The sequence below is a fragment of the Sinohyriopsis cumingii genome, chromosome 1, assembly GCF_028554795.1.
Source record: "Sinohyriopsis cumingii isolate HCF-2022 chromosome 1, ASM2855479v2, whole genome shotgun sequence".
Lineage (NCBI taxonomy): Eukaryota > Metazoa > Mollusca > Bivalvia > Unionida > Unionidae > Sinohyriopsis > Sinohyriopsis cumingii.
In genome coordinates this window covers 78,682,024-78,696,033 of record NC_142961.1, presented here as the reverse complement: position 1 = coordinate 78,696,033, position 14,010 = coordinate 78,682,024, and the positions used below count along the sequence as shown (strand labels likewise).

The following is a 14,010-nucleotide window of genomic DNA, read 5'->3' as shown; positions in this document are numbered from 1 at the left end:
AGGACAAATTAAACATGGAAGTCACTCTGGCCATATAAAACTGAATGAGAGAACAAGGATCTAGTTCAATGTACTTTTAAAAACACGATTATTGTGCACTGAAGGCATAGTGACAGAAAACTAAGGCATGGGGACTAAATTAAATTGTGGCTGTAAGCACTCATCTGGCAAGTAAGCATGGTGGTGCCAGCCAACATACCTGAAAGGACTGGGGAAAACCCTGTTCCTATGGTTTTCACTGCCAAATCATACATGGATTTGAAAGCTATTATAAAATGAATATCAAGATCTATAAAGAAAAGGCAAATGTTTACTTACAAAGCTGCAAGTGAAGAATGATCCAACAATGAAAGGTAAATCTTAAAATTTACTCACATATATTTATATAACAATTAAAATGTACAGACAGTATTGAGGTGAGAGCAAAGTATCATGTACACGTGCAAGCTGTTAGCCATATTACCTATTTTCTCCTGATCCAAATTTGCTGTTGCATGCTATACTGTCAAATATGGCAGTGGTTCACAACCTCCATTTCGCATCACAAATCAGGGTCATGAGGATGTTCTTGAGGGTTGCAAAGATTGTTGTTGATGGTGGCAAAAATTTTCAAAATGTGGAAATGGAGTTGTGAGCTTCAGGAAAACTATATTTTCGGTTATAGGCCAAGAAAGATTGGGAACCAGTTATATATGGGCTTGTTCATTTTGCTTGATTTATTTTAAAGAATGCATATATGTCAACTTTAAATCAAAATACACATTAATTTTACAGTAAATCTGTCAGTGTTTCTGCAACTGCATCTTAACTATTGCATTCTTAGCCAGAAGAATGCTGAAAAAGTAACCTTTAATTTTAAATGTAAGCAAATATTCTAGTTTGATAATAATAATCATAATAAGGTGTAGAAAAAGATGATGATTATGAATGCCATTTAATTAATATAAGACGAGAGCATCAAGGTATCTTTCTTTCCCGTCTCTCAATTATCAAGTCATTCCATCCAACAACAATAATAACAAAGCAAGAGGCTCAGGTGTGTCTGATATCACTTACTGGTTAATAAATCTAGGTTAGTAGAATGCTTTCTGAAGAAATTTCTTTAAAGCAACGGGTTGTATATGCTATAAAACAGTTCAAGGACTCTATTTTCTTTACCGTCTTCTGTATTTGATGGCACATCAGCTAAATTTGATCAGAACTGAAAGGTCTTATGGAATGATGTTTTATGTCAATACTGGTTGCAGTTTTTGTGCTTTATAAAGTAGCTTAAAATTTGGTGGCCAAAGATCAGCAATATTTGTATAAATCTAAAAGACATTTATGCTAGAATACTTTCTGTCATATTTGGTCAAAAACTGTTCAGCAGTTTTTGAAAAGTTGTTTGAAGTTGTTCTTTATTTTTAGCTACTGCAGCCATATCTGAGGACAGATTAGCATCATGTGTACAGAAAATGTACTTCATGCCAGGATGTGGTCTGTAATTCAGCTGAAATCTGTCAAGCAGGTTCTGAAGTCATTTAAAAGTTTCTGTTATTATTACAAATGGCTATATATGATGAATAATATTTTATGGTTGTAAATTGCTCATGTCAAGATGAATCGTTTGATTTCATCAACTTCTGCTGCATAGTATCTGAGAAAAAGTTAATTAAGTTTTTTTTTTTAACTGATAGCATCATCAGTCATATTTCAAGTCAGAATGGTATCTCTTGTACAAACCTGAAAACCTTAATACCAGAACAACTTCTGTTTACTTTTGTCAAATTATGCTAAGCACTTTTTGAGTACTTAAAGTTTTAGCAATTCTGAGCAATGTTGACCATGTTTGATTGCAAATCTGCATAATTTCTACAAATCTGAGAAACCTTCCTGCCAGGATGCATCCTGTCAAATCTGAAACCTTAATAGTTATTTTTTTAGAATAAGTTATTTTTAGTTTTGTTTTTTTACTTTTAATAACAGTGGCCACATTTCATGGCAGATGGGTACCATTTGTATAAATCTGAAAGCATTAATGCCAGAATACTTTCAAATTCAGTAAAATTCTGTTCACCAGTTTTTTAATTGAGTGCCATACCTTACTCCAAATCTGCATAATTTGTAGAACTTGAATGACATAAAATTCATGTCAGGATGCTTTGTACCAAATTTGGACAAATTCCAATGAGTGTTTAAGTTCTTAGACAAAAATCAAATAAGGTTCGTATATATCATATTTAATTGTGAATTGGTATCATTCCTACCCCCCCCCCCCCAACCTCACTGAAAGACTTTCATGCCAGGATATAGCAATTGCTGATTAATGAACAATGGATGATGCACAATGGACACATGCCCATACCATAAATTCGCCTGGCCTTATGGACAGGTTAGATATACCAGTGGTTTTCAAACTTATTTTCTCACAACCCAGTTGAAGAAAACTGTTTATGCCTGTGACCCAACAATTATATCTTTTGATTATAATACTGCAATATATTTTAATCAGCGATGCAGACCAGTGCCTTAGATTCTGTAACTTGTTCTTTGAAAACCACTGAGCTATACCACAGGTGAGCTAAAACACATCCATAGAAAAACATCTTGTTAACCATATCTGCCATGATGCCAATGAAATTAAACATTTTCTGAGATCAGATCTAGTATATTCATGACTGGACTTCACTGGAAATATGCCCCTACAAGATCCATCGCTGATTAGGCTCTTTCCTTAGCATTCTACCTTAAACAGGGATTTGTTTCAAGTTGTAAATAATCACACAAGTGTTCCCATTTTAAACAAAAAACAAATTATAATAATTACTGCTTTATCAGAAAACAGAGACAATCAAACAATTTCCACTGAAGTTATTTGAGATATATAAAAGAACTACAATCATAGAATCAATATTTAGCAATTTAATACATTGACTCCTATCTACTGCTTACTCAGCTATGAACAGGGACTAAATCTGCCATCCAGTAATGCACAAGCTATGGACCTACAGTGTAGATCAATCTGCTATCCTGTCATGTGCCAGCTGAAGATATACACTGTTTGTATATCAAATCTACTATCATGTAATGTGCCAGCTGTAGATATACTGTTTGTAGATCAAATCTGAGATCCAGTAATGTGCCAGCTGTAGATATACACTGTAGATCAAATATGAGATCCAGTAATGTGCCAGCTGTAGATATACACTGTTTGTAGATCAAATCTGAGATCCAGTAATGTGCCAGCTGTAAGATATACAGTGTGCAGATCAAATATGAGATCCAGTAATGTGCCAGCTGTAGATATACAGTGTGTAGATCAAATATGAGATCCAGTAATGTGCCAGCTGTAGATATAGTGTGTAGATCAAATATGAGATCCAGTAATGTGCCAGCTGTAGATATACAGTGTGTAGATCAAATCTGAGATCCAGTAATGTGCCAGCTGTAGATATACAGTGTGTAGATCAAATCTGAGATCCAGTAATGTGCCAGCTGTAGATATACAGTGTGTAGATCAAATCTGAGATCCAGTAATGTGCCAGCTGTAGATATACAGTGTGTAGATCAAATCTGAGATCCAGTAATGTGCCAGCTGTAGATATACACTGTGTAGATCAAATATGAGATCCAGTAATGCACAAGTGGATCTACACTGTTTGCAGTACTTGTGCATTAATATGGCATGAACAATGTACATGTAGTAGTTAGTAGATGACTTTATTTTATCCTTATGTTAAAAACTAATAAGTGATCAACTATTGTGAAATTTATAAATGTACTCTGGCACTTTGTCTTTTAAAATATTTAAAATGTTCAAGACTCTAACCAAGTGTTTGTTAATTACATTACTATTTGGCCTGTAACACTGAACTTGAAAAAAGGAGAAACAAGATTTAAATGTTTCTCAAGAAAAATTCAATATACTGGGGAGTTTAAAATTATTTGTAAACAACCAAAAGTATAGCTTCTATGCTCTCATTCTTGATTTGCACAGCTATCATTTAGTGGATGACATGTTTGATAAACAACCGCCCACTTTCTTTGGCATTCTTTCAGGCAAAATTTACAACCCTCCCCTTTCCCCGTCTGTAAAAATGTTTACCCTAGGTGTTGGTAATAAAATTACTCAAGAAATAAGTTTTATGGACACAGTTAACATTTGATATTGATACCACAAAATATTTTGTACTGCAGTATTTCTGAATGTACTGCTATTCATACCACCATATATCACAATTATATTAGTTACATGTACCAGCAATTTTATGTTCTAGGAGAGGGGTCTGTAGGGACCAGCAATTTTATGTTCATGGGGAGAGGCCTGGCATTTTTTTTAAAAAATCTGTCAGTAGCTGGGAAAAATATCTTGTTCCGATATAACAATATTATGTCTATTATACGATTTAAAAAAATAAATTATCTTGAGATAAAATAAAATAAAATATCTCAGCTTAAAAGAAAATTGCAGCCCCCCCCCCCAATTTGGAAAATTAAATGGTCAATAACTTATGGTAGATAAATTTGCTGCATGTATGTTAGCTGTTGCATAAGCTAAAATCTAAAAATTTAAACGAAAGTAAGGTGATTTAGCTTACACTATAGCTGACACCGTGTACAAGACACTGTGTTGACATTAGAGAGCTTTAAGCATATATGTACATGCCATACTCGCCAAGTGTTGAGTATTTCTGAGGCTCAAAAAGTGTGTTTTGAGGTTGCCAAGGGTGGGGTGGGGTGGGGTGGGGTGTCAGTGCATGTGACCAAAAAAAGTGATGTCATCCAATTGAGAATCAGCTATCTTTTCATATAATCCTACAAAAAATGATTGGAAATTCAAATCTGACTAAAAGAATAACTTGACTGTTTTCTTCACAGCATTTAAAACACTTGAAAAAAAAAAAAATTGGTAGATTTAGCATTGTCAAATATCTCCAGAATTCACATATGAGCAAACACATATTTCAAGTTTCTGTCTTTAAAATCCACTGGATGGCACAATATATGCTTAATCTGATACAGTCTTTGCTGCATGCTATAGTTTAATAGAGGGTTTGAAAGTAATGCAAGTGTTATTAGTGTTTATCTATGCACTCACAAGAGACTGGATGGTACTATTGTCCAAACATCCCTTCTGGATTCTTTCTCTGTTCGAATCCTGGTCATAACTAAGTTGTTCTTAATGGCCATAACATTGCCAGAACTATATGATGCAGGCTGACCATAAGATATGCTTATCTCTATAGAAAAATTAATATCAATCACATCTGGGACTGACCATTTCATTGGGGGACGGGACATCATATTTTCAAGTTTAATGTGGTCTTTACAGGTAATACAGCAGTAATACATGCATCAGTCCAGTCTGGATGTAATGCCTTATCAACACAAATCAACTGTGCAAACAAAAGCTTGTGCTTATTATTGTAATCAACCCATTTCATGGCTAGAATCATTCTGAAAAGGATATGTCAATTAATAGTTAGTGTTTTAAAACAAGAATAACATAATGAATAATAATGAAGAGAAGTAATCTAGATTTTCAGTTCAGCATGTTAAATATGTTACATATATGTGGTGCTCTATTGTGACGGACTTTGTATACCCCAGATTGACTTATGTCAATATGTTGTTTGCAGTATGTGCAATGAAATAAATGCTCCACCTTGCTCCTGTGTCTCACAAAGTAAAACTCCAGTAACTTGGAGTTTTGACATTTATTTTTCCTGGGCTTTACTGATAGCTTATTGATTCCTGGATCACTCCTCAAAAATAAATCACACTTGAACACTATCTGATCAAATGATGTTGTTGCTGTTGTGGGGTTTAATGCCATTTTTCAGCACACGATAGGCTATACATGGCGGCCAGTATTAATGGTGGAGGAAGGACCCGGGAAAACCCCAGAAAGAACCACCGACCCACAAGAAGCTACGGGCAAGTTTTCTCACATATCCACATTGGCTGAATCTGAGACTCAAACCAGCGCAGACAGAGGTGAGATGGCAGTGATCCGTAATAGAAAGCGCTTTAGACCACTCGGGGCCCCCTGATCAAAAGAAATAATTATGCTTTGTGTTTTATATTTTGGAGTAAAAATCAGGCTTAATGGACACCACTAGGCAATAAACATCAAGGCAGGCCAAAGGAAACATGGCAATGAACAACTAAGAGATTTAACAACAGCAGCCAGACTTTTGGAATCTTTACTACCTATTAATATTCAATTTATCTAACAATACATTCCTCAATGTTTTCAATATGTTTGATGATAAAAAAGTAATAAATGTCTTCCAACAGGTATTGAATATATTCAAGGCTACATAAATAACAACGTGACAAAAATAATGAATAATGAAATCAAATTTACTTTTGTGATAAAACAGGATTATACTGATTATATAGTAAACTTATCTCAATGTAATCAAAGTTCACATTTATGATCGTTTTATAAATATGTTTATGTCACGTTCATGCATTGAGATAGAATAAGAAATAACATTTTTAACAACAATTTGTTCACTCCCCCAAAATTAATAAAAAGTATTTTTTTTTTATCAATATCATTAAATGTTCAGTGTAATTCAATTATAGCCTTTTAGTGCAAATTCAAATGCAATTCATGTTGTAAACCTTTTTTTTTAAAAAAAATACTATGAATCAATTTAAATTTAGCAGACACCAATTTGTGTGGCTTTGATGGGCAAGCCACAATGAATTTCAAGTCATAATGAAATATGAACCAAGCTGCCAATTAAAGCACACCTGATCATTCCCACTTTGTGCTAAAGTGAAATATCACTTTTCTGTTTTAATGTTGATGCATTTGCCAGATATGTTCAGTTTATTTTGTTTTTCTAGTAAGCCAAGAAAAAAATACATTAATGAAGTAAAAATTCAAGTCACTAACTCTAGTTTAAAGATCAATAAAGATGTTGCTGACTAAGCTTAAGTCAAAGGTGACTAGGTCTAGTTTACACACCGTTTCTTGGTCAGACAATCAATAGAGGTGTCACTGACTCAACTTGTTTGGTCATCATCTTCTTCCCACTAGTTTAAACTCTTCACAGCCAAAAATACATGACAAAAAAGGGTACGAAAGCTTACGTCTTGGAATTATCAAAAACCTTATAACAGAATGAAATGCTCTAGGGTCTGAACTACAGATTACTGACATTACATCAGCTTCATACACCTGGCCCAAATTAAGAAAAGATCCCTGCAACAACAAACGTTTATTATCATCCTCCAAGACTCATTTGGGGACATGATCAAATAAAACTTCACCATCTGATTTTACACGAAATGCCCATTAATTAGGTGTCACATATTTCTGAAGTAGCAAGTCTGCTTGTCAAGTAATGATTAATTTTAACAAAAGCAGAAAGCAGTAAAATAATTTTGTGTGAAATTCTATAGTATAGTTTCCTGAAAGAAAAATGGAATTAGTTTGACAAGAAACCAGTTTGTGGCATGGCATTAAATTCTAATCACCTCCCTCATCTTCGCTAGCCAAGGTTCCGATAATGTCTTGGAATTATCAAAAACCTTATAACAGAATGAATGCTCTAGGGTCTGTACTACAGACTACTGACATTACATCAGCTTCATCCAATGCATCCAATCAAAATTATGTTGGTCGAATTTGAACACTGTTCCTATGTGATCAAGACAAAGGAAGCATACATCCTGAATGGACTGGTAAATAAGCAATTTTCCAGTGTCAGTCTGTGTTTGCACAAACACCTTTCACTCAAATACACCTGTAATGGCTTCACTCTGGTACACAGTCATACTTTTGATGTTAAACTTACAAAGTATCCCTATTAGGTCAATTGCAACCAGTGTTTCTGGCGGATGTACAATGCACCACGCTATTGGTTAGTTGGCATTATATACTAAGGAAGGCAACACATGAAATCCAAAAGATGTCACTAGGAAAAAGCACCAATATAGCTGTTCGATCCACCAAGGTGTAGATAGGGTTATCGGAACCTTGGCTAGCAAAGATGCTCCTCCCTTGCAAAACTTAATTCTGTGACCCCCCCTTCCAAATTATATATATATATATATATATATATATATATATATATATATATATATATATATATATATATATACACGCACACACACACACATATATGCATGCACCAGATAAGGAACAATGATATTAACTAATTAATATTTAATTGACATATAAAATTTTATGAATGTGAAAGCACTAAGCTAATGTAATAACAGTCTCATACTATACTAAAAAATCAGTCCTTCTATGAGGCATAAAGCACACATAACCATTGATAATAATGAATAACTCAATAAAATATTCCACAATGTGGCTGTAATAAAATTAAGAATATAAAATGTCACAGCTGGCACCTTTTTCAAGCACACACATCCCTGAATAATATCAGAAGTGGTTTATTCATAAAAGATCCAAAAATATGGAAAATGAATGCACTGTATTTATCTAGAGTCAAACACTGTTCTATACTAATAGATATATTAATGTAAAGGTAATTACTGTGTCAGATTTAAATAATAGTTATTTCATGGCTAAGCTTTCACATTTTTTTGTTATCTATTTGGTCATAAGAACAATTCAGTATACCCTTAAGAAAACAGAACACACAAGCGCACATTGTTATTACTACATGTAATTATGTTTCAAACATGTAACTTTTGAATAAACAATCAGTAGATCAGTCCCACTTTCCTGAAGCCGGTATTGTGTCCATCCAAAGTAATACTTTGTAATGTGAAGAGGCAATCCACTACTGCATTATTTAGCTCAGTGGTTGTTTACCAGGTTAATGAAGGCCTTAATTGATGGAACATCCCTACCACTCATTTAACTGAGAAATCATTTGGGTTCAATACCACTCATGACAGCACAATTTGATCTTCTTGATTAATTTATTGACAGATAAATCTGAAAGTTCTGTGCATACAGCTGGCACAAAGGTATGATGTCACTTCCTCTGAATGAGACAGCAGCCTCTCCTTCAATATGTTCACAAAACATCAAAGAGCTCCACTGCTTTCTGTTCACACTGATTATTGCAGGGATTAATTTTGTTTGATGTTAAATACATGCAAAAAGACATAGGCATCTTTCCTGATTTAAGAGATCCGCATTTATGCTAAGTGTTAGGAATGAATAACATTACCTAATCATCCAATTAGTGCAGTATGGATTAAGCCTGTTTGCTTGGATATGCATTCAAAAATGACAGTATAATGAGATTTTATACATTATATACATACACATACATACATACATCATCACTCAATATTTTAAGCATTTTTAAAAAAAATGTCAATCCACAAAATTATGTACTCATGAATATACATTTTTTTAAAACCAATCCACGAATTTTGATACCTATGAATTTAAAACGATTTACACTTCACTTCAATTGGCATTTAATTACATTCTTTAAGCAACCTTTGTTTCCATGGCATTTATGGTAACAAATGTTGCATGTGGTGATATACTATGCCAGTTTATAATTTTGCCACTACAGATTTAAATTGCCCATTGCATTTAGATCTGAATTGCCCAGAGAGTTTTCATCTGATCTGCCCATCATTTTATATTTATTGTTCAAAAATAAAACACTACCTTATACCTCAGTCTTGTGTTAGGCAAAACATGGCCTGTTGGTTTTATTCATTAATTTACATCACTGGGTGTGGATTTAAAAATCACTTACCCAGCCCATGCCCTATATGAAGCTGCCCATGCCTGCTTTAGTCTATATCCACAGCCTAAGGCAGTGACAAAGCAGTCATACACTATAGTTTGTGAAAACTAGGCAATATTAACTGCACAGAGAATGGTCTCTTATTGCAGGTGCAGTCTTTGTACTCTTCCCTCTTGTTTCCATCAAAATCACATGGTAAAGAAGAGATTGTGTTCCCTGTATTGGTGTTAAACATGCATAAATACAGTTTTGTTAAGGTATATTTCATATAGACACATCACTTGCTGTGAAAAGACATAGGCTTTGTCTGCCCTTCCTGAAATGTTCTGTATTAAGCAAGTGCAGGGGCTGTCATTATTGCATCTGACAAAGACAGCCATCATCAAGCTCAATCCGAATCAGTAGTAAACATACAAATACACTGGCATTATCTGTGCACATGTGAAAAGGTTAAAAAGATCTTTTTTTATCTTACAATGTATAGAATAGGCACAATAATCTATGTAAAAGGTATATGGCAATATGAAAATATACATGATGAAATGTGTTAATCAAGTTACAAGCTTTTTGGTAAAGATTTCAAACCATTATAGGAAAATATTTAAAACATCATTATTCCAACAAAGATAATATTGTTCATTCTTTCAGAAACTCAATTCCATACTTAAAGAGGCTTCAATAGGTTGCATTGGCACAGAAAATACACTGAAATAAGATTCAAAGAGCATCAAAAGAATTGGGTGTTGTCAGGTTTTTTAATCATCCAACAAAGCTGGGTGCAGTTCTCTAACTTAAAATACAATGATACTGCTTTCACAATAAAACAACACATTGCTTGTAAGACACTGCTTTTAGTATTTCTTCCTTTTTTTGTCACAGAACAATTACAAATGCATAAATGACATGAATACACTGAAGCAGAAATGCATGACTGGTAAAAAGCAATTAATAGAAGTAAATGCTGATTTGTTTCAAGAAACTGAACCTCAAGTTCTGAAGCTGAATTTGCAAAGGGGATGTTTCATTGTATGGCCAAAAGGATGCACTGCACTTTCATGCAATTACTTATAAGGGACACAATTGGTTCACTTAATGTTGTCAATTTTATCCAATGATAATTTGCTTTCTCAGCAATATAGACTTGACAAAACAGGTTAGAACCATCAATTTGCTGATCATAGAATATATCACATGATATAAGGAAATGATAATATTAACTGTTTTAATGCAAGTTGCCTGGGTGTATATATGGTTTGGTTGGTTGGTTGGTTGATTTTTAAAGGCACTTTCAACACATTACTGCACATATCATTCAAGAAAATGGGAGCTAAGTACCTGTGCCGCGGACAAACTGAGGCAGCTGATCCAGGGAGGCCTGGCAGACTACCAACCTGCAACCCTTTTGATAAAAGCAACTGCTAGCAAGATATTTTATTTATTATATAGATCATAACACTTGGACTGAATGAAAAAAAAATGTAATACAATACTAATTTACAAAAAAGAATGATAGTAAAAAATAACAAAAATATCTGAATTCATTTTTGTCTGTGTATAAACATCCACATGTTCTGGGAAGATCTACTATTGTATTAGCTGGTGTATATTATACCCCCATAAACTATGAACAGTGTAGGCAGTAGGGGTGAAACAATTAATCATGTAGTTTTAAATATGCTCCTGTGTCCCAACCCTGCCAATTCCATGCTGATCATTTCATCCCTTCAGCACACTCAGTACCTAATAACATTTATCGGCATAAAAAAGACATTACAGATTTGTTCCCCTTGTATTTTACTAATCATTTAAAAACCATTTTACCTGATGTTTCTCCATTGCTTTACATCCTTGTTTACTTTCATCAAATTAGAGTGCTACAGTTTCGGTGTGTTATGCAGAAATATAGGTCAATACTACCAGTGTGTCATACAGTGAATATGCCATGAATCAGAACTATGGCATATTCACTGTATGACACACTGGTAGTATTGACATCCAAATTAGATCCATTTCAACAAAAAGCAATGAAGAAACTTCATGCAAAGGTGGCTATAAAATGACTTGTAAAATACTTAAAAAGTACACGGGAAACAAGTTTGTATTGTCTCCTTTTATGCTGATATATGTACTCAGCAACAGATCATACAGACAGGATAGAAAAAAATTAACAAAGAATCGGCATGGTGCCAGAATCCAAACCACACAAGTTACAGTCACCTTTTAAATTTGTAGAAGGGAGTAGGCGATATCAACAATATCCAATTTTACTGGCAGAAATGGGCATCTGTGGCAGTTGTTTTGTATTTGCAGGGAGTACTATATGAAGAACCTGGTTTTTAGTCATCTCTGAGTCCTGCACCTGATCAAATGGAGCAGCCTGAATGGCCCTAAATGTTTGACTGAATGAAAATCACTGACATCTAACAGGTAGTCTGTTTTAAAGTACTTTGTATCATATGAATTGATATAATTTTCATGTCTGTAATGTGCTTACTAGAAATACATCCAATATGTCAACACATACAAAATGGCACCACCCCACTACTGATAGACCTTCTAAAGATAAAAAGACCATGAAATTTTATATGTGTATTAATAGTGTATTGTATTCTTGGCTGTGTATGTAAATTATATCAATACATGGCAGGGGTGTATCATTTCACCCTAGTAGGCACATATGATTTCAAGCTATCACACAGACCCTGATATTCTGGTGCACTATGTCATGATAGATCTGGGGCAAAACTGTTTATTGTTTGGTATATGTTTTATACACCAGTCAATACAGTGTAAGATTACTAGACATCAGAAACACCACTGATGACTCCCAACTGTGTCATTAAGTTCTCCATCAACTCACAGAATTTGGATCACACTGTAACAATCTAACGATTGATGGGTCACTTTTGGCCCCCTCTATGAATTCTACCAGAGACAATTGTCCATCTAAATTCTTGTCCATTTGTCGGAATATCTTGTCTGTCCGCTTCTCTGGAGTGGACTCGTCCTCAGGCATTTTCATCACACTGCCAACCATCTTGTAGATTGCCTGCAAATAGAAATCAGAATGGGATCAAAATGTTGAACTCTGAGACAGTATTTGTGATTAAAGAAAATGACAGCACTAGAGCAAATGTGGTAGCTTGCCAATGAAATCATCATACTTGCCAAATACTTCTTAATTTGAAACAACCCTGTACTCATCTCTGTTGAGTGCAACTTGTGGACCCAAAACCAATGCATGTATTAATACAACTCAAGCTATAAGTCACGTAGTTTTCGTTCAAGAAAATCTAAAACTGCAATGAAATTTAATTCGAGTGCATTTTTGCTTTAGCAACCCCACCCACCACTTTGGATCACAGGGTAAAGCACACCCCAAAAATACCCTTTTATGCAGTTGAAATGATTATCATATGGACTCATTTTGTGAATTTTAATTTGGCAGCTTAGAAGAGGATGCTGTAGTGGAATGGATACACAAAGATGGTCAGACTGATAGTATGAGAATATCCTTGGACTTATTTAATGAATTTCAAACTAAGCAGTCAGGGAGTGGATGCTGTTGTGAAACTGATATAATGGGAGAGATGGAGGGTGTCAGAATTTACTTGGGCTTAGTGAATTTCAAGTAGGCAACCTGGGAGTGGATGTTGTTGTGAAACTGATATAATGGGAGAGATGGAGGATGTCAGAACATGCATGGACCTATTTAGTGAATTTCAATTAGGCAGCTAGGGAGTGGATGCCATTGTTGTTGTTGTTGTTGTTGTTGTAGGGTTCAACGCCATTTTTCAGCACAATATAGGCAACACATGGCGACCAGTATAACTGGTGGAGGGAGAACCCTGGAAAACCCAGGGAAGAACCACTGATCCATGAGAAGCTACTGGCAGGCTTTCCTACGTACCCAAGCTAGCCAAGCCTTGGACTCGAACCCACGCAGCCATAGGTGAGATGGCAGTGATCTGGAACGGTGAGCGCTTTAGACCACTCGGCCACTTGGGGCCCCTGGATGCCATTGTATAAATGACATAAACAATGGACATATGGAGGGTGTCAGAATGTACATGGGCTTAATTAGTGAATTTCAACTAGGCAGCCATGAATTGGATGCTGTTGTGTAACTGATATAAAGGGACAGATGGAAAATCCATGGACTTATTTTTTTTAAATTTTAATTTGGCAGCTTCGGAGGTATGCTGTAGTGTAATTGATACCTAGATGGACAATTTGAGGTTATATCAATATCCCTGGACTTCTCTTCTTTTTTATGAAAAAAGCAAGTGAATAAATTCATGTAGGTTTCCACAGTATTTAAAAA

The 14,010-nt window shown here is 34.8% G+C and overlaps 1 protein-coding gene across 3 annotated transcripts in view; it reads right to left on the bottom strand.

Annotated features, from left to right (window-relative positions):
* Window positions 1–294: 294 nt before the first annotated feature.
* LOC149807179 (neurocalcin homolog) overlaps window positions 295–14,010 on the bottom strand; it is a 144,598-nt gene continuing 130,882 nt past the window's right edge. For all 3 annotated transcript variants that reach the window (XM_089963184.1, XM_089963175.1, XM_089963191.1), the window contains one exon: window positions 295–12,735. In XM_089963184.1, the coding sequence (XP_089819310.1) occupies window positions 12,538–12,735 (198 nt within the window). In that variant the 3' untranslated portion in view covers window positions 295–12,537. The remainder of the gene's footprint in view (window positions 12,736–14,010) is intronic.